At 43.0% G+C, this 20,432-nt stretch overlaps 1 protein-coding gene across 6 annotated transcripts in view; it reads right to left on the bottom strand.

Moving 5' to 3' along the window:
• Positions 1 to 20,432, bottom strand: part of HELZ (helicase with zinc finger) — a 172,386-nt gene that overhangs the window by 133,503 nt on the left and 18,451 nt on the right. For 5 of the 6 annotated variants that reach the window (XM_075562115.1, XM_075562113.1, XM_075562112.1 and 2 more), the window contains 2 exons: positions 11,130 to 11,357; positions 8,539 to 8,575 (listed from right to left, as the gene is read on the bottom strand). In XM_075562115.1, the coding sequence (XP_075418230.1) occupies positions 8,539 to 8,575; positions 11,130 to 11,339 (247 nt within the window). In that variant the 5' untranslated portion in view covers positions 11,340 to 11,357. Of the gene's footprint in view, positions 1 to 8,538; positions 8,576 to 11,129; positions 11,358 to 20,432 lie in introns of those variants that run through there. The other variant, XM_075562117.1, reaches the window with a different exon arrangement.

Raw genomic sequence — 20,432 nt, 5'->3', positions numbered from 1 at the left:
AGGAGTCAGGAGGAGAGCATCCTTTGAACCTGAGATCCCTGGCAGTGAACCTCCCGGATCCATGTGACAGCTACAACATCAGAGGGGCAGCAGCAAACCAGGAGCCAGAGTATGGGACAGAGGGATGGACCTCCCATGCCACAGAGAAAGTAAAGCTGACTGTTTCGTACAGAAGGCTGGCTTGTGGAGTGGGGTGCCTCTGGGCACTTACTTGGGGAAGTTAGACTTGCTGACCCACAGAAGTGGAGCTGAGTGGCTTCATGCTGAGGCTTACTGGAATGGGGTGCCTCTGGGCACTTAATTTAAGGTGCTCGGTTTGCTGAGGCAAGGAGCTTCAGCTGAATGCCTTGGGATTGAGGCTCACTACAAAGTGGCATGCCATCTGGGAGTTTATTAGTAGACGAGACAAAACTTTGTAACATGTTCTGATAAAAAACAACCCAGAGCAATTCTCACTGGCATTGCAGTTTATTAACTTCCTTAGGACAGGGTAGAACTGCCCTGTGGGTTTCTGAGACTGTGTACATCTCTACAGGTGTAGAAAGCCTCTTCTTTTACCAGAAGGGGTGGCTGGTGGTTTAAACTGCTGACCTTGCAGTTAGCAGTCCAACAACTAGTAACCACTGCACCACCAGGGATCCTTGGAGAGGTGAGACAGAGAACATTAAGTAAGACATTTACACTCGCCACCTCTGTTGTAAATGCTCGAAGGAAATCTGTGGAAAAAACAAGATTTTTCAAATCCTCTAAGGCACACCCTTCAATGTTTCGTGGTCCCCTGGCTTACTCTGACATTCTGTGACTGTTTTCTTTGTCCTCGGGGTGATATTCTGTTCCCAAGTGTCCACACCAATCCTTAATTTCAATTCACCTTGGGTCCAGTATTTCCTGGGATTTTATAAGACGGAGTACAATGCATTCTAAATCTTTTATGCAGGAAATATAATTCAGTTCAAATGAAAGGAATGTTAACAGTGATCCCAGAAAGCAGAAACAACATGAAACCAATGAACCATATCACGCCTAACAATAGTTGACACCCCATGTCAATTAGTAGAGCAGATGGTCAGTCATAAAACCAGGATAAGCCCGCTTGCCATTGAGTTTACACATGTGCAAAAGTCGACTCTTCCCTCAAGCATCTATCCAATGGGAAATAACCGGCATCAAGGTTAGCTCAAACATTAGATCAGACCTTCCTTCTGATTCATAGACCAAGTAATAACTTTTTGTTCCCATCAACTTAATTAGAAGACCTTCATTTGCGACATTTAAATGTAGCTGAATATACAGGTTTTATTTTTTAATGGCACTGGAATAGAGTCCTGTTTAAAAAGGCTGGTCAACAGAAAAAGGCACTGGATGAAACTGAAGACCCAAAGTCTTGCCTCTGCCCGACAAAGATTACCTAGGTGATCCTGAGCCCTAGTCTTTTCACTTCTGGAATTGAAAAACATTGCTTTTATTCTTTTTCTTCCCCTGAGATAATGTCCATTAAACCCTAAAGGACAAATACCCGGGCAGTAGGAGGAGCGGGGCCTTGCAGATCAGAACAATCTCCCTTCAAAACCCCCGCTCTACTCCACACTGCTTCTTCACTCTCTCAAGGCCTGTTTCCTCACCTGTAAAATTGGAATGATAACACAATGTGATTAAATAAAACAATATCTTTCAAAGGGGCTTGACCCAAAGGAAAATCTAATTAAATCGTTACATATTAACTAAAATTTTTTTAAATTTTTTTGAATACTCAAGCCAACTATTTACTCAACACCCCTGAGAAGGAAACTAAAGATTCATCCCTTTTCCCCTGAGAAGTGTAGCAGTTTGAATCAATCTACCAATTTGTTTTCCTGAAGAGCCAGCCTGGATTTGATTACTGAAGCATTTACTTCTCAGGTCAAAGATCATTACAATAACTATCAGTATACGGCCAAAAGGCCTTTGGTTGGATCACTGCCTTCCAAAGCTAACCACACTTGCACAGAGTTTAAAATGTTTTCAGCTTTATCAAAATGTTCCCTGATGTTTAGTGGTGATTGCATTTGACTACATATTTTTGTGTGGCTTTTTAAGACTGAATTGAGTCTCTAATTTCAACTTCATTTGTATCCATTTGCCTTATGTAAGTTAATGTTAAAAAAAAGTTTTGTTTTCAGGAACTATTTCAAAGGCAGAAAAAGAATCCTTCTTTCAGGAAAGGTTTGTGTTGTGCCACAAACCTCACCTCTCTGGGGGTCGCTGGCCTAGTGACCTTCTCTATCCAAAGCCCAACCCTAAGTTCAAAAGCGCGATCCAGGACCTGCACTCAAAGCCCCAGAGCTGCAGTTTCCAGATGCCCTGGGGTCTTGGCCCAGAGTCTGTTTACTCCGACTTTAGAATGTAGAGCTCCTTGCTTCCTTTCTGGGTCGAAGAAATGAGACACACATACAAACACAAAATGCAAGAAGAGAGTAACTAGGTACAAATCTGATTACAGACTGGGTTTTAGAAATTAGGGAACTACTTTCAATTTCATTAGGCTAATAAGAACATGTGGTTATGCAATAAAGTTCTTATTTTCAGAGATGTGTACTAAAGCAGTTAGGGGCAAAGGTTGGGATGTTTGCCATTGTCTTGAAATAGTTCAGGGAAAAAACAGATAAAGTAAATATGACAAAATATTAACAATTGAGCACTCTAAATTGGACTATCTTAATATTATACCTACTACTCCTGGTACTTTCTTATGTTTGAAATCTTCATAAGAAAAAAAGAATTTTAATTCCATGACTAAGATTGTCTATCTGACTTCCTAACCCACAGCAGGTCAGCAGCAGCGGAGGAGGGGGAGGGGAGGAGCGGAGAGGAAGGGGAACTGAGGGGAGTGGAGCCGCAGTGAGGACTGTGAACTGATAGCCTGACAGTAAAGAACAGACATGGAGATCCCATGTATGTAAAATGCAAACATAAGAACTCAGTGCTCTGCCTATTAAGATAGGGGCTACCTATAGCTAGCCCTAAAAGCAAGAGCTTGGCATTACAAAGCAATATAATAATTAACAGAAACCAAGATTCTCGTCTTGATGTTACTACTAATTGATTGCCTAACAGTGGTATTTTTTCTTACCACAAAAATCACATTAGCTACCTCCCCACACCCAAAAAATTACTTAGTTACATAGTATCAGAACTCTAGCACTACAACTTTTAGCAGGCTCATGGAAACTTGGTGAGGTGCAATGAATTACGCAATATGACCCCTTCTAGCCAATTAGTTTGTTTTTTAAACTCCTACCCATGTACTAGGTGGAATCCTACAAATAAGGTGCTTACAGGCCCGCCAAGGAGACTGGACAACTGGTAAGCGAGTAAGGTGCATGGAACCGTGTGGAGGAGGACCAGACAAATAAAATGTTTGGGACCCTCACCAAGGGACTGGTCAGTTTTGCCAATCCACTAGGCTTAAAAGAGACCCAATCCCGGGGCAGGGAGGACCTCCCCAAGAAGAGCTGGGATGGGCCTACCCTTGGGATGCAAGGTCCAAGCGCAGTGGTTCGCCACCTTCCTAACGCCACAACCACTCATGTGGCAGTGACACCCCCCCCAACCATAACATTACTTCCGTTGCTACTTCATAACTGGCATTTTGCTACTCTTATGAATCGGGCCACCCCTAAGGGGATCACAACCCACAGGGTGAGAACTGTTATCCTAGATCCAAGAGACCAACAGCGTGAAGAGGCTGTAACACCAGAGATAACATGAAGGGGCACAAAGTGGAGGGAGGGAAATAGCAGAGTCAAAACCAGGAATGAGAGATGGTACAACTGCATACAAACATTCCTAGGGTCTGGTCCAGGTAGTATGGCAGGGGTCAAACCAAATTCAGGGATACATATGGTAGCCAACCAAAAAGGAGGAGGGGAAAGAAAAGAAAAGACATAGGTAGCGGGGGCACAGGGCACTAACCCACCCAAGGGGAGGGTAATTGTTTATAACTCCACAAAGAAAAGAGGGACCACACTTCAACCCGGTGCGTCAAGATATGAACGCAAGATACCAGCATGAAGCAGGGAACTAATAGAGAGGTCTGAGGGGCTGGCCCCAATCCCAACTATGGGGACAGCCACCCCTCCCCCCAGAAGACTTTACATCAGAGGATAGCACTGAAGCTACAGCTCGAGGAGAGGGACATGTCTGACCAGAGCACATGGGAGCAAATGAAGGGGGAGGAAGAGAGAGCGGACAACATCCTGGCCCACCAAGCTTGGAGGACGATATCCCTGCTCAGCGCAGCCAATGCACAGAGAGGACCAGATGGCGGGCACCACTACAAGACAAGACATCCCTCACTGACCCATAGCCCTATAGGGGACAACACTGGAGACAGTGTGAGAATTGCGCCCAATCTGACCCCACCACACCGAGGCAAAACACTAAGGGCATGCAACATAACAACAAGGAGAGCAGAGCAAGGAAGTCCCCAGGGAATACCAAAAATAGACTTTGGGGCCAGGGCATAGCACCCCATCATATTAGACCAGAAAGCACTCTTAAAGGTCAACAAACAGACCTTGAGCTATTTACAGATTGTTGGGGTTTTTTGTCATTGTTTGTTATTGCTATGTTTTCTTTTGTTGCTTTTCTTTACTCTGTCTTGTTTTTTGTGCATATTATTATCTCTGCAGGTGTTTCTAGATAAGACACGACTGGAAGAGAAAACAAGAGGACTGACGGTTGGGAGGGAATATAGGAGAGGGGGAGGGGGAAGAGGAGAAAACTGACAGTTCCAGGGGGACATGAGAAAAGGGGGTGAGAGGGAAAAGGAAGTGGTGTAAACAAACCCAGGGACAAGGGAACAACAAGTGATCTAAAATCAGTAGTGAGGAGGGTGTAGGAGGCCTAGTAGGGCCTGATCAAGGGTAATGTAACCGAGAGGAATTACTGAAACCCAAATGAAGGCTGAGCATGACAGCAGGACAAGAGGAAAGTAAAAGGAAATAGAGGAAAGAACTAGGAGGCAAAGGGCATTTATAGAGGTCTAAATACAGTCATGTACATATGTAAATATATTTACATATGGTGATGAGGAAATAGATCTATGTGCATATACTTATAGGTTAGGTATTAAGGTAGTAGATGGACAGTGGATCTCCACTCAAGTACCCCCTCAATGCAAGAACACTTTGTTCTATTAAAATGGCATTACATGATGCTCACCTTTCCAACACAATTACTGAAGACAAAGCGGGTACATATGCAAATGTGGTAAAGAAAGCTGATGGTGTCCAGCTATCAAAAGAGAGAGCATCTGGGGTCTTAAAGGCTTGAAGGTAAACAAGCAGCCATCTAGCTCAGAAGCAACAAAGCCCACATGGAAAAAGCACACCAGCCTGTATAATCACGAGGTGTCCATGGGACCAGGTATCAGGCATCAAAGACCCAGAACAAAACATCATGTCAATGTGAATGGGGCGAGGAGTGCGGAGTGGAAACCCAAAGCCAATCTGCAGGCAATTGGACATCCCCTTTCAGAAGGGTCGCAGGGAGGAGACAGGATGCAGTGTAGCAATGATGAAACACACAACTTTCCTCTAATTCCTAAATGCTCCCCCCACAGCCACTCATGATCCCAATTCTACTTTACAGATCCAGCTAGACCAAAGGATGTACACTGGTACAGATAGGAACTGGAAACACACAGGGAATCATCCAGGACAGATGATCCCTTCAGGACCAGTGGTTAAGAGTGGCAATATCGGGAGGGTGGAGGGAACGTAGGGAGGAAAGGGGGAACCAATCATAATGATCTACCTATAACCGTCTCCCTGAGGGATGAACAACAGAAAAGTGGGTGAAGGGAGACGTCGGACAGTGTAAGACATGACAAGATAATAATTTATAAGTTATCAAGGGTTCGTGAAAGAGGCAGGGCAGGGAGAGATGGGGAAAATGAGGAGCTGATACTAAGGGCTCAAGCAGAAAGAAAATGTTTTGAGAATGATGATGGCAACAAATGTGCTTGACACAGTGGATGCATGGATGGATGGATTGTGATAAGAGTTGTATGAGCCCCCAATAAAATTATTTAAAAATGAAAGAAAAAATTGAGATGATGCAGTAAGCTTCCCAGCCCCTAATACAAGACAGATAGACACAGTAGGTTTGCTGACAGTCACACACAGCGCAGAGTGGCTTCAGGAAGCCTCCTAGTGGAGTAGGGCACTCATCTGTGAAGTCAAAGTGCTTTATAACACCAGGCATGGTAGCACAGAAGTCATCCCAAAGGACCCCTAAGAGAAGCCAGTCCGGGGGTACAGCCAAGTAGACATCCTAGCTGAAGAACTGTATCCTGAGTCATTCCTGATCCTGAATTGTAGCCTATTACTTCCCTAATAAACCCCATAACCATGGTCTGCGAGTTCTATGTGACCACTGCAACAAATTAACAAGCGCGGCAGAGTAGCTGAGGGTGCCCCTGGAGGGGCAGCTGGCGCTGGGCTGGACACAGCTGGAGAAAGGAAGTATGTCTGCCCTCTGCCTCACAGCAATCAGCCTTGCGACTCTGATTACTGACGCTCCTCCTTCTTTGTGACTTTATAATGGTGCTCAGATGCCCCACCAGGCCATTATTAAACTTGGCCACTATTTCCCAATGGTTTCAAATGAGTAATTTTGTAGACACTTTTGTATTTATTCAAATATAAGCATTCTCCAGTTCTTACTTGTTACTTAAATGGGAAAAAGCATATATAGAATGCAATGATTGACCTCCTCCTTTATTACAAGCCAACTTTTTCACTTTCACACACAGCACTGAAGTGAACCATTCTGCATGTAATATAGGATTTTCTTCTGGATTATTTATTTGGGATAATGGCCCAGAAATAAGATCAGTGGGTAAAACATTACAGAGCTGCATTCCCACTTTCTAATGCCCCACCGCCAACACAAGGTCGCACTCATTTCCTCACTGTACCAGTACTGATAAAGCTCTTTTCTCTTGGTAATTCAGTGGTTGGAAAATAGGGCCGAATTTTAGAATGCTATGGCGAACAATTTACAGGGAAATGGAACATCTTTCTGTATGTTCCTTCATCAACCACATAAATTTTCAAAAGACATTTAACCTTCTAGAACTTTCATTTCTCCGTCTCCAAACAATATTGAAAATTAAAGAGAGCTCTTTCCCAAGTCCCTCACAAAACTGAGAGGTGCCAGTCAGTGGTAGGTTAGAAGGAATGGGCATACTCATACTACAGGTGGGCACATGCAATCAAAAACTAATCCAAGGGTGACTACTGACATTGTGAGTGTACACCTTCCTCGAACCAGCAATGCAACGTCTGAGATCATCCGACAGACACAAAGGCCACAGTGGAGAGCACTATGGGAAGAGCACCAGGACCACCCACATGCCTGTCAGTGTAGGAGTGTTTGAATTAATTAAGCCACATCCATACTACGGAATATTACACAGCAATTAGAGCAAGTGGACTAAATTAGAAAGATAGCCATGATATATCAGCTACGTGAGACAGCAAACCTTAAAATTAGGTTTTAAAATGCAAAGCACGCTACAGCATAAACATCCGTGTGAACCTCTAGAGAGGGGTGCGGAAGATCTTTCAGTACTTCAGAAGGACCCAAAGGGGAAAGTATTCCCTTCTTCAAATTCTCAGGCTCACTGGTGATTTTCAAATGTCACGGCTGGTCTCTGTCAAATTCTAAGTAACGCCCAGAACTCTTGAGTGTATAATTCTACTAAGCAAAGATTCATAAAGACTACTGAATAGAGAGGTTCCAAGTAACAAAAAAAAAATAAAATCAAGTAAGGAGTAAACTTTAATAGGGGGGGAAATTAATTTATGTTAAATATTTCCTATCTCCAATATTCTCCACAAATGAAACATTGTGTTATCCAAACCACTGAGCTGTGCAAAAACAGTCCACTGAGAATAGGTGAGAATGTGCACTGACTGCCCCTCCCACAGGCTCCCAGGCCCATGCTAGTGAGCAGAGGGTCATCGAAGAAAAGGATTCCTATTCTGGGAGGCCCTGAAGAGTAAGAATCTTAATTTCCTGCCCCTACCCCCACTCCACCACCCTCCACCCACACAGAGAGAAAGCACTAAAGAGTAACTAGCCAGTCTCTTAACTCTACGGAATATCTCTGAGTAAAGAGAGAAAAAACACTGACGGAGGGATAGGCCCATTCTTTCAATTTATCCAAAGTAAACATTTTAATCAGTACATGGGAACTCTGTTAAAATTTGACTCTAGTTAACTGAAACTCACACCAACTTCTCGTAGCCAGGCCACTCCAGTGCCCTCAGAGAAGTGACAGGAAGGCAGCCTCACAGAGGGAGAAGATCCACAGTACACCAGTCACCACAGAGAGGTTACCCACCAAGACAGCCACTAGTTACCACATAAAGCGGAGTTTAAGGATGACAATTCTTTTTGAAATTAGCAAATGAAAAAGAAAATCAAACCTCAAGCCCTTAAATCATTCAAAATCTTCAACTCAGAAAAGAGTCCTCATTTTAAACGTACCATGCCTACAATCTTCATCAGCTTGTCCATAGTTTTTCTGCAAAAGAAAGAGATACAAGATAAAATTCAGTAGTCCAGGGGGCTGTTTTTCACATAGATGTTATCACAGAGCAGCTCAGCTTTGGTTCATCACTTGTAATCAGTAATGTTACACACTGAGTATTGGGAGCAGAGCTGATACAGGGAACTCCAGAGGAACAAGGACCGTCAATCGCAGCATCACTTCTCTAGGCCAGCCACACACTCTCCTCCTCCCTCTAACCTCAAAATGCCAAAACCTCCTCGCCCATCCCCACTCTCCGTTGATGACTCCATGAAGGAAATATCCACTCTCTCCCCACCAGCTAGAAGGCCTCCCAGCATCCTCTGCTTTCCGCCTGTTACCAAACGAACTGCCCAGCAGGCTCCTCTCCGAAACCAACCCTACCGCCACCTACTCAAACGTTATTCCCGCAAACCACCTGCTTTTTCCCAGCTTCCTTTCGTCTTACTTTCTATTGGACTATTCTATGGGCATAAGAATATGATGTCATTGCTCTTGTTTCAAAAAGAATCTTGCCTCCAACCAGCTACCTCTCCATGTGGGAGTTTCAAAAATGGAACTGAATATTTCCATGAACTGTTTGACGCCTACATGTACTCTACTTAAGGTGTGTACGCAGGCCATCCTTCGGGGTTCGGAGTAGTTCCATCTCCAGATCAACCTCTGAGTTGAGTTTTCACAGATGTTAGAACAGTTAGGAACCATTCATATCTAACTCATGTAATCAAATGTCTGTCTGTCTTGGTTCATAACGTACCTGCCTATGTACCAAAAAAATAAAATTAAAGAAACATTTCCAGATAGACTAAAACATTTTAAACATACTACAGTAATAATAATGTTTGATGTGCTTCCCACTCGCTTGTTGTTAGGAACCATGGTATGTATGTCAAATGCTCAGTGAAACTAGCTTTACAAGGGTTTAATGAAACTTACCTACAATTGTATGACTTGGGCAGATATTCTTAACTCTGAGATGGTCTGTACTCAGCTTTCCCATTTGTTTCCTCTCATCCTCACTTACACCCTGTGTAGTCAGATTCACCACCATTTCCCAAAAACTGCTCTCACTGGTGTCACCAGTGGCCTCTGCTGTATTCAGACGGATACATAGTCTATTACTACACCTATCATTAGAGACACAGTCATGACTCAGACATTTCTCAGTTCTTTCTCCTCTATCCACAGCATCTGATGCTATTAAACAATCCTCATAATGACACGAGGCTTCTAGGATACCTCACACCTATTTTCCTTCTACCACAGAGGTTGCTCTAAAGGCTGCCTTGCTGGTTCTTCTTCTTGTCCCCAATCTTGAAATACTGTGGTACCCCTGAGTAAGTCCCTGTTCCCTTCCTCTTCTCTAAACTCATTCGCTTAGTGATTTTGCCCAGGCTCAAGACTTTATACATCTTTAGCTCAGTTCGCTCTCCCAAACTCCAGATTTGCATATCCAACTGCTCATCAACACTAGGATATCTCAATAACATCTCAAACTCAGTGGTCCAAAACTGAACTCCCACCGTCCCCCACATAATGTGCCCCCATCCATTCTTCTAACTGCTGAAACAAAAAAAAAAACAAACCAGTGAGTCATCTATGATTGGGCTCCATCTCTCACTCTCCACATTCAATCCACCATGAACTCTCAGTGGTTCCGTTAGAACTAGAAACTAGCCTCTCTCCACTATCTACACTGCTATCATTTTGGTCTGAGCCATTGTCATCGCTGGTTACTTACTCCAATAGCTTCCACACTAGTCTCCCTGCATCTCCCCTTATCCCTTAGAGTGAGATCTCAACACAAATGTCAAAATAGTCCCTTTAAGTCAGATCACATTGCTCAAAGGCCCACAAGAGTTGCCCATAAAAGACACAGTGAAAATCCAAGTCCTTAAAGTGACCTACAGCTCCCACAGGATCTAGTCCTGTTACCTCCCCAACTCTGTCACTCCCTGTCACGCACTCTTTTCCAGCCCCAACAGCCTCCGAGTCATACTTCAAGAACGACAGACATGCTCCTGCTTCAGGGTCTTCCCATTGCGTGCGCGCGCACACACACACAGTAGTCTACAGGGCTCTCACTCACTCACTTCCTTCTCATCATTTTCTCACTGAAGCTACTTGCACTGCCCTATTCCCTATCTCCTTCACCTATTTTCTTCTTTTATGCAATTAGTACCTTCTAACCATCTATAGTGTTTGTTTATAGTCTATTGTTTATTGCCTGTCCCATCTGAAAAAAATCTTTTTTTTTCAGCAATATACAACAACCCACTTAAGCCAATGTTTAACACATAACATAAATCAGCCAATCCCGTGTGAATGAGGGAATAATCCAAAATGCTGTATAATGAGTAATACAATTGTCCAAGTGTTGAGAGCACAGTTGTTGGCCATATTTAGCTGTCACCAGCCAATTCACTCATCCCCTCTGCCCAGAATTAGCTAATCTATATAGATAGGGAGAGATGAGCCACCAGCCCCGCACAGTGAAAAAGGCTGTTGTGCAGGGATGCTCCTGGGCTACTCCACAGTGTTCACTCACCAGTTGCAAGAAAGAGGCAATTCTGTAAAGGAGGCTCTCAACTTTGATGCGCTCTAGCTCCAGCGGACATGGCCCCGAGAAGTCGGCCATGGAGCAGTGGCTTAGCGAAAGGAGGGCCTCGGTGCACTGCCTGAGGGCCATCTCATAGTCCTGCCTCTTCAGGGATTCACACGCTTCTTCACATGCCTTCTCAGCTCTTCTGTCTTCCATGACTCAGGAACAAAAATCCTAGGGACAGGCAGGGAGAAGGGGAAAGAGAAGACTGTTAAGAATTTATTACAAGGGCTCATGAGGGAGGGGGGAGCAGAGAGGGAGGGGGAAAAAAGAGGACCTGATGCAAAGGACTTAAATGGAGAGCAAATGCTTTGAAAATGATTAGGGCAAAGAATGTACAGATGTGCTTTATACAATTGATGTATGTATATGTATGGACTGTGATAAAGTTGCATGAGCCCCTAATAAAATGTTGTTTTTTTAAGTGAAACCAAAACGAAAAAAATAAATAAATAAAATATATTCAAACAACAAAAAAGTACTTATTACACATTCCAGCCTCATTCCTGGTTCAATTGACTTACGTATCTATCTAACTAGTTACCCGCAAGTGGACCTGTGATCAAGGTCACAGCTCCACCACAACAACATCTCAGCTTTTCCATATAATCCAAGCAAAATGCCCACCATAGTCGGGATAACAGCATTAATACAGTCAACTTAAGAGACCAATTTATAAATGACACACGACTCTGAATGCTCCAAAGACGACAAACTGTGAATGTTATTTCAAGAAATAGAAAATGCTTCCTAGCCAAACTTCCAAATGTCTCTCAGTTTCCCTAGTCTCATCTTCTTGCAATTCTGTGGCTGTGAGCACAGGGAATCGAATCTATCTTGGGGGTGACTTTTGGCTACCAATTAAAACACTGGACTGCCTAGCAATCCAATTCAACCGACGTTTCCCAAGGGCCAGGTGCTGAATTCAAAGATGGAACATGTCAATGCTGCGTTCAAGATTCTCCGATTCGAGTAGGACAGGCAAAATGCAAGTGAACAATTATAAGCAAGACTTGTTCCATGGGCCTCAAGGCACAACACGAGCCAGGCTGAAAGGTGAACGGGCGTTGACCTTGTACCTCACATGTGGGCTTTAGAGAAGAGTTCTAGGGAAAGCAGAGAAGAGGGTGCAAAGGCTGCAGCTCCGAGGTGTCAGAGTAGTAAGAGGAGCCACCACTAGAAGGAAGGGCTTTATCCTGTAGCAATGAGGCACAATGGAAAGTTCTCCTAAAATGAAGAACCTTATAGAATCTAAATTCTATGAAGAATAAGAAGGGAAGGAAATCAGAAGCAAACAGTGCCATTAATAAGCAGCCACTAAAATCATCTAAAGGTGCCCTGATGGCACTGTAAGTTGGACACTGAGTTGTTGAACACAAGGTCAGGAGTTCAAACACACCAGCCACCCCAAGGGAGAAAGTGAGGAGTCTGCCACCATCAAGATTTACCATCTTGGAACCCCTACATAGTGCTGCTGTGTGTGGCAGTGAAACTCACAAACCAAGCTCACTGCCATGGAGTCAATCTGGACTCAGAGACCCAGTAAGACAGAGTGGAACTGCCTCTTTGGATTTCTGAAATTGCAACTCTTTTAAGGAGTAGAAAGCTCCACCTTTCTCCCAAGAAGCCCCAGCTGGTTTTGAACTGCTGACCTAATACAGCAGTCCAACATGTAACCTAATACATTACCAGGGCTCCTATGAGTGGCAATAAATTGGAAAAAAATCCAAGTAAGAGATGTTGCATTACAAGACACACTACTGACATTTCAGACGGAATCATTCTTTATTCTGGGAGCTATCCTGTGCACTGCAAGATGTTTAGCAGCAAGGCTGACTTGTCTGTGACCAACAAAAATGTCCCCGGACTTGTAAAACAGTCCAACCACTGTGGAACGCCTTCTGGCACTTCTTCAAACAATTGGGAACAACTATTACCAAAAATACATACACAGATAAATAAGGACTCTACCCACTCGAGTATAAGCCAGCCGGATCTCAGCCAAGGCACCTAACTTTACCACAAAAATTGCATCAAAAATGTGCTGAAAAACTCGGCTTATAAAAGAAGAAAAGAGAAAAAAATGATTAGGGCAAAGACTGTACAGATGTGCTTTATACAATTGATGTATGTATATGTATGAACTGTGAAAAGAATTGTATCAGCCCCAATAAATTGTTAAAATAAATAAATAAATAAACAAGCAAGCAAACAAAACAAAAAAAACTCGGCTTATACACAAGGATATATGGTAAATAAAAATTACCATATGACCCAGCGATAATGATCTTGGGATACACCTTACGGAAACAAAGAGCACAGCCCAGACAGACACACGTCCGTGTTCGTCATAGCACTATGCACAATAGGAAGAAGAGGGGAACAACCTTAATGCCCATCAGTGGACGGATGAATATACTTTGGTAATACTCTGTACACTCTTGAAACGCCTCGTGACAAGGACGGATTGGAGGGCATTTGCTGAATGGAGTTAGCCAGATACAAAAGGGCAAATACTGTAGGAGGCCACTGTGATTTTTCTAAAACCAAAACAGGCTTTCATACCAAAAGACACTGACTTTGATGGTTACCAGGAGTGAGGCGGGAAGGGAAGTTAACAGATAGACAAGTGTGAAAGTGAGTGAAGGGAAAGATACTCTACTTCTGGGGTGGGGGGGGGGGGCTCCAAGGGAGACTGGACAGAACAAACCATTGGGAGGTTTAATAAGCTGTTTCAGCTGATGAATGGGAAAAACATAATGACCTAGTATGTAAACACTCACCTAATTCACCATAGAACATCTGAAACAAACAAACAAAAAATTGTCTCCATACATTGCCAAATATCCCTGTGGGGCAGATCAGTCCAGGATAAAAGCAACTGAAGTTGATAAGCCTCCAGAGAGCAGCCGCAGTCAACAGAAGGATCAACAGCCTTAGAATTAGCTAGTCTTCCCTACATAACTCCCCATCTGTACCTAAAAAAGTAAAACGTTACAAAAGGAAGTGGGCAGAAAAGCAAAGCTAATCGTGCATAAGCTAAAAGCTTTCCTTGCCAGAGAAAGCCAAGAGCTGGGGTTCTGGAGCCGGATGACCTGTGTGCTGCATGGCCAGGCTCCAGTCACTTCACCTGGCTCAGCAAGCAAACAACGAAAACCTACCTCCCAGGGTTACTGTAAGAATTCAGTGATATTTGGTGTGTGTTCTGCTTAAAAGACTACTTACAACAACATAGTCATCGCTCAACAAGTCTTACAGATCGTTCCTGCCATTTATGCCAATTTAGGTAACATAAAAATCACTCTAGTGATCTCAGCATAAGGTACCACGCCACACAACAGCAATTTTGCCCACTTGACACAAAAATTACTTTAGACATTTGGATAAACTGATCATGATGATGCAAGAGTAGCCACTACAGAAATAGGGCCATTTGTATGTAATCAATCAAGACTCGCTCAGCCCTAGGACTGGCTCTAAGGGGAGAGCACAAACACTGTCCCCCTATACTACATACTAGCCAGGAAGCTCAAAACCACGATGCAGGAAAGAAAGACTTACCACCAACCCCCCTCAGGAGCTCTGGGGGGAACTGGCCTCATTTATAGCATTAAGGTCTTTGTGCAGCTGGCCTGACCCTGTAGGATTGGTCTCAGTACAAGACAGGACTCTGGTTTTGCCGAAGAGTACCACCTGCTGTGCCCGCTCATTCTGAAGAATCCCAAGTGCACTCTCAATGATAACATGAAAACTCTGGTGAAAGTCAAGAGAAAGGTCTCCAGCCATTCTCAAAAAGACAATTATAGAAAACACACAGATTGCACAACTCTTCTTAATATATTTAAGCCACTGAATTGTATGGCTTGTGAATTATATGTCAACCAAACGGTTGGGGGGAAAAAAATACACAATGTGAATTCTAGAATTACTTCTTCTCTGTGAAGACTGCTCCAGACACAGCTCAATGTGTACTGTCTGGGACACACAGACACAAGCATAATTATAGAATATAGACCTGCCCCCTCTCCCACACCACCAGAAGTGCCTGCCCCAAGCTCAGGTAGTGAGCATGCTGGGTCTCAGGTCTCTCCTCTGGGACAGAGGCTGGAGGAGTGGGCGCCACAGGAAGACAGTCGCATTTCTCACAGAACCGCATTCACCCACAGCTGAGGGCTCACTGCATGTGCCTTGATCCTTTCTCCTCCTGTCAAAAACTACCCCATGTCACCAAGAAAATTTAGCACTCGGTAAGTTTCTGCAAGCTCCTACACCTGTAGGTCATGTCAACTTGGAGACGTGACTGTGCAGGAAAGCCAGCTGGGAGCAGAGTCCTAGAGCCCATTACCTTCACTACTGCTGGCTTTACAGAGAGAAATGAACATTGGGTATTTCACGGCTCAGTCTGGCCAGTGGTAAAAGTCCACGGTTTTCTTTGGAGAATTCATCTTTCCCAACGACCAATCCACAGGGTTCTGCAGGAGATGACTTTACTGGGAATCCCTGGGTAATATCATGTGACTGGAGCTGGTCAATCATCACACAGGGATTGGCTCAAAGCAGGCCATAAGAACCAAGGAGGGCTGGGCACATTTTGCTGCGCCTCTGGGAAGGAGACATCTGCTTTCCTGCTAAATCTAAAATCTATGAGGCTACAGTGGATGAATAAGCGGTGGCCGTTTTTTCATTTTTCTGGCAACTGAACTCTGAACAACAAAAGGCAGCACTGGTCGATGAGGAGAAACTAAGTCCCAATGACTTATTTGAGCCCAAAATTCAGCTGGGTGTGTTGGAACACTGCAGCTAGGAGAACCAAAGAATTTATTCCTAGCCTAAGTCAATTTAAGTTGTTATTTCAGGTACTTGGAACCATAAAAGTCCTAATTGATATGTCTATATCTGATCAGTTCTTCACAAGATATGAAAATCCAAATGAGCTTACACAAGTAAAGTGACTCATAAAGCAATGTGTGTACAAATGATTACTATAGCAGTGGTCACATGGATATTGATCACTAGTCAGTATAAAGACAAAAAAATAGGAAAGAAATTACTCTGGATGAAGAACTTTATTAAACAGCTACTTCAGTAAGAAGAGCAAATGTAACAACAACCACAGCAATAAGAACTATTTACGGAACGCTTACTATTGTACCAAAGGCTGTTTAAAATAACACGGAAGCTAACTCAATCCTCCCAATGACACTGCAATGATTGCCACCCTGTTTCACACAAGAGGAGACTGAGGCGCAGGCAAGTGCAGAGACCCAGTTCCCCAGTACATGAGTGGCAGAGCCACTCTGGATCAATACAGCCTGTCTGCACTAGGCAGCTCCAGCTGATTGCACATGCAAGCAAGGTTCTAACACTACTGCATGGAGCATACACCCAAACCCAGGCACTTAGAGAAGTACCGACTGGAACTGTGACATTATCGCCATTTTCACTGTGAAACAGGCATAGAGACTCATTCCACACACTCTTTAGTTCCACATTATAAAAGCAGACCTGAAACCCCACGCACACCTAAGCCAATCACCTCCTGTAGTAAGCACAAGTCCTATGTGTCCCATAACATAGTATTTGTTCCCTTCCACAAAAGGGAGCTCTAAGGCTGCCCTCACCACAAAGTAAATTTACACCATTTTTATAAAATGAGAACTGGTTTTAAAAGACATCCATCAGCCAGAGGAGGAAAAATAATTAAGTAAACTGGACTTTATTAATAAAAGACTGACCTGAGTGAAAAGACAGAAGCCCTGGTGGCGGAGTAGTGACTCACTAGGCTGCAATCTGCAAGGATAGCTGTTCAAAACCACCAGCGACTCCAAGGGAGAAAGGCAGGGCGTTCCACTCCCATAAAGAGTGGAAGTCTCAGAAACTCACAGGGGCAGCTCTACCCTGTCCTAGGGGTCTCAACAGCAGTGAGTCTGGTTTGGAGGGAGACCACAAGGAGGAACTCAGGAGAGCAAAAAGAATGAAGAATCCTGTCTCAGAGGTTTATGTGCTGTGCAATTCCATTTATCGGACGCCCTCAAAAGGTGAAAGCCATGAGAGGATCGGTGCTGGCCTGGGGCTCTATGACTTCACGGAGAGCAGATGGAAGTGCCCTGATTCGATCATGAAGGTGGTTACACAGACTGCACATGATCAACTCCCTCACCGTGCAGCAGAGGAGAAAAGCCCGCTCTACGGTGTGGTCATTTAAAACATAAAAACCTGTCACGATTTAAAATGTGCACCTCATTATAAGAACGAACTTGATTCTTTTTTTAATTGAAATTAAATAGATGCAAAAGAACAAGTTCTGGCTCAAAGAGAACCACACAGGAAAAATGTAACTGCTCCATCAGGTTTGAGAGGCTCTAAATCTTTACAGAGCAGACAGCCGCACCTGGCTCCCCTGGGGTAGCTGTAGGGTTTCCAACTCTGACCTTCTGCTCAGGTGCCCACTGCCTAGCCCACTGTGCCACCCGGGTGCCTTATGTGGCTGCCACTCAATGGAAACCTCGTCCTCGGCCCCTCCTGCACATAAAGGGTTTAGAGGCATGAATGGAGGCCCCAGAAGAGCATCTACAAACAGAACCACCAAGTTCCCTTGGCACTGAATCTAGAATACTTCTGAAGAATTCCTTTGTGGCTGGATAGTTGGTCCCGGACCAAAAATAAACACTGCAGAAAAAATGAAATCAATAGTAAACCACGGAGGTGGGAGGCTGGCTCGCCTAGGCAAAGGCATTTTCAGATGAGACAAAAGGAGGTGATTTATAAGCATGATTTCCTTCCTTCTGTGAACCTTTCTGTGACAGTATGAGAATTACCACAGCCCCCCTCGAAATCAAGTCATAAAATACACCTTCATTTAAAATTCAGTTACATCAACCTCTCTTGTTAAGGTAGTCATAAACCCAAATTAAATCACTGTCTATTCCAATTCATGGCAACCGTAGACAGGGTTTCCAAAACTGTAAGTCTTATGGGAGCACACTGCCTCCTCTTTCTCCCAAGGAGCTATTGGTGGGTTTGAACCACCAAGATTGCAGAGCAGTCTAATGCTTCTCTCACACCACCACCAGCTCATTAGTAGTCAAAACATCTGAATCATTCATGTGATTGGAGACAAATTATATAGGACAGAGACAGACTGTAATCAAATAGCAGAAATACAATATTAGTTACTAAAACTGCTTCCATCTAAATTCAAGATCATTTGTGTACCGGCACATCTTATACATGTGCCTTGATTTCAATTTTTAAATTGATGAGTTGGGTAGAAAGAAGTCGTCTACACTGGTAAAGATTTCAGCAGACAGGCGAACTGCACAGACATCATCACCATCTACTCTGACCACATGCTGCCCTAGTATTTATTATCAATAAAATCCTAACTGGTTCTTCATTCAACCCTAAAACGTAGTTAATTATTAGACAAGATGAGCAATACAGTGGTAAAAAAACTTAAAAAGTGAATTATAAAATACACACACTTCTTTACATAACTAGAATACATATATAAACAAGAACTACAAGGATGAAAATTCATACTTCTTAAAAAGTTAGTATTTTACTCTTACACTAATCCCTGGGGAAGCTCAAAGGTAATCCTAAAAACAATGTGACTAAGAAAAATACATCCTGCTTTGTCCAGAGAGAAAAACACGAAGAACCGTAATTCCAAAGACAGCAAGGGTTTCTGAGGGCCTGTAAAATAACCACACATTCATTAGTCAGACATCCAGGCAGGAACCGAACACCCTCACCCACCTAAACAAGCCCCAAGGACACAGGCCCCTGAGTCTCTGAAACTGCCATTCACTCTGCCCTCTTTTCTCTCTTCACCTAAGTGTCACCCACCTTTTAAAGACCTCATCAAGACCTACTTCTGTAAAATGCTCTTTACCCCAAATTAGCATTACCTCCTATAAGATCATTTGACATCTTAGTAATCAATTATCGATTAAGAAGATGCCCTATTGTCTCAACACAACCATCTAAAAAAATTCGTCATGTTTTATACCATCTACATCCTGATAGCGTCTCAATTCATTAAAACCAGTCAATAAATCATTCCATTTCCTAGAGGTTACCTAAAGTAACCTAAAATGCTAAACATTCCAAAAACATCCTGTACCAAATTCCATTCCCATTAGAAGGCCAGATCATAAAGGGAGATTCTGTGCTGTTTTTAAATGCATCTACTCTTATCCAAAACTGGAATCTATGATGGTTCTACCGGGTACAGAGGCAAAATGTCCTACAAAGCAAAAGAGAGTAATGAAACCACAGAGTACGTGATAAGTGGTAGTTGAGATGAGACTAAATCGACTCCGAAGGAAGCTAGAACTAAGTCCACCAACTATACTCTATTTTTAATAATCTGTTTCATAAAGAGGAAAATTCTCGTAAATTCAATACAGCAAAGTGCAATGTTTTAAATGCATAACAGAAATTTTGATGGACCTTCTACCATCTATTTGCAAGACTAAACTGATTTTAAAAGACACCCTAATTTTTAAAAGTTGTTATCACCAGCTAAAATTAAGATTTTCATCATCCTGTCCTCCCACTTATTACTTCTACCTTTTCAGATTAATTTTCTTAGAATACCCAGCAATTCTGGAGACTGTCTCCTGTAACGCCAGCATGACTGGGGATTCGATAAGTGCAAACTATTTTAAGAGGCTGACTCTCATTTAACATGCTTACGAGTCAATAAAGATATACATATATTTTTAAAGTATTCAGAAGCAGCAAACGAGAAGAATTCAAAGACTGACTTATATATAAAAAGGTTGTTGCTTCCCAAAAAAATTTCATTGTCATAAAGCATTTTTTCTTTAGATCTCTTCATTTACCCTCCCGATATCTGTGTACACATGTAGCCATATAATAATTCAGAGTTGAGCTTTTCAGGATTTTTTTAAAGGACTCTGATACCACCACCACACTTAAAGACAATCTTCAATTTACCAACAGATTATGTTCCAAGACTGTATTTTCACATCAGATGTTTAGAACATAGATTACTTTCTAAATAATATCAAGAAAAGAGATTATTGGAAAGGCCTGTTATGAAATAACAAACATTGACAATCCCATTTTTAACTCAAAAGGGGGCCTATAGAATAATCAGTAATAATTTAATTTTTATACACTATGTAAGTATATTAGTATTTTGCATAACCAGTCAGTACAGATAGAACAGTAGTTCTCAACCTGCGGGTCGCAACCCCTTTGGAGTCAAATGACCCT

Source organism: Tenrec ecaudatus, chromosome 10 (assembly GCF_050624435.1).
Source record: "Tenrec ecaudatus isolate mTenEca1 chromosome 10, mTenEca1.hap1, whole genome shotgun sequence".
NCBI lineage: Eukaryota > Metazoa > Chordata > Mammalia > Afrosoricida > Tenrecidae > Tenrec > Tenrec ecaudatus.
Note: the sequence above shows the minus strand (reverse complement) of the source record. Positions and strands in the feature narration are given on the sequence as shown.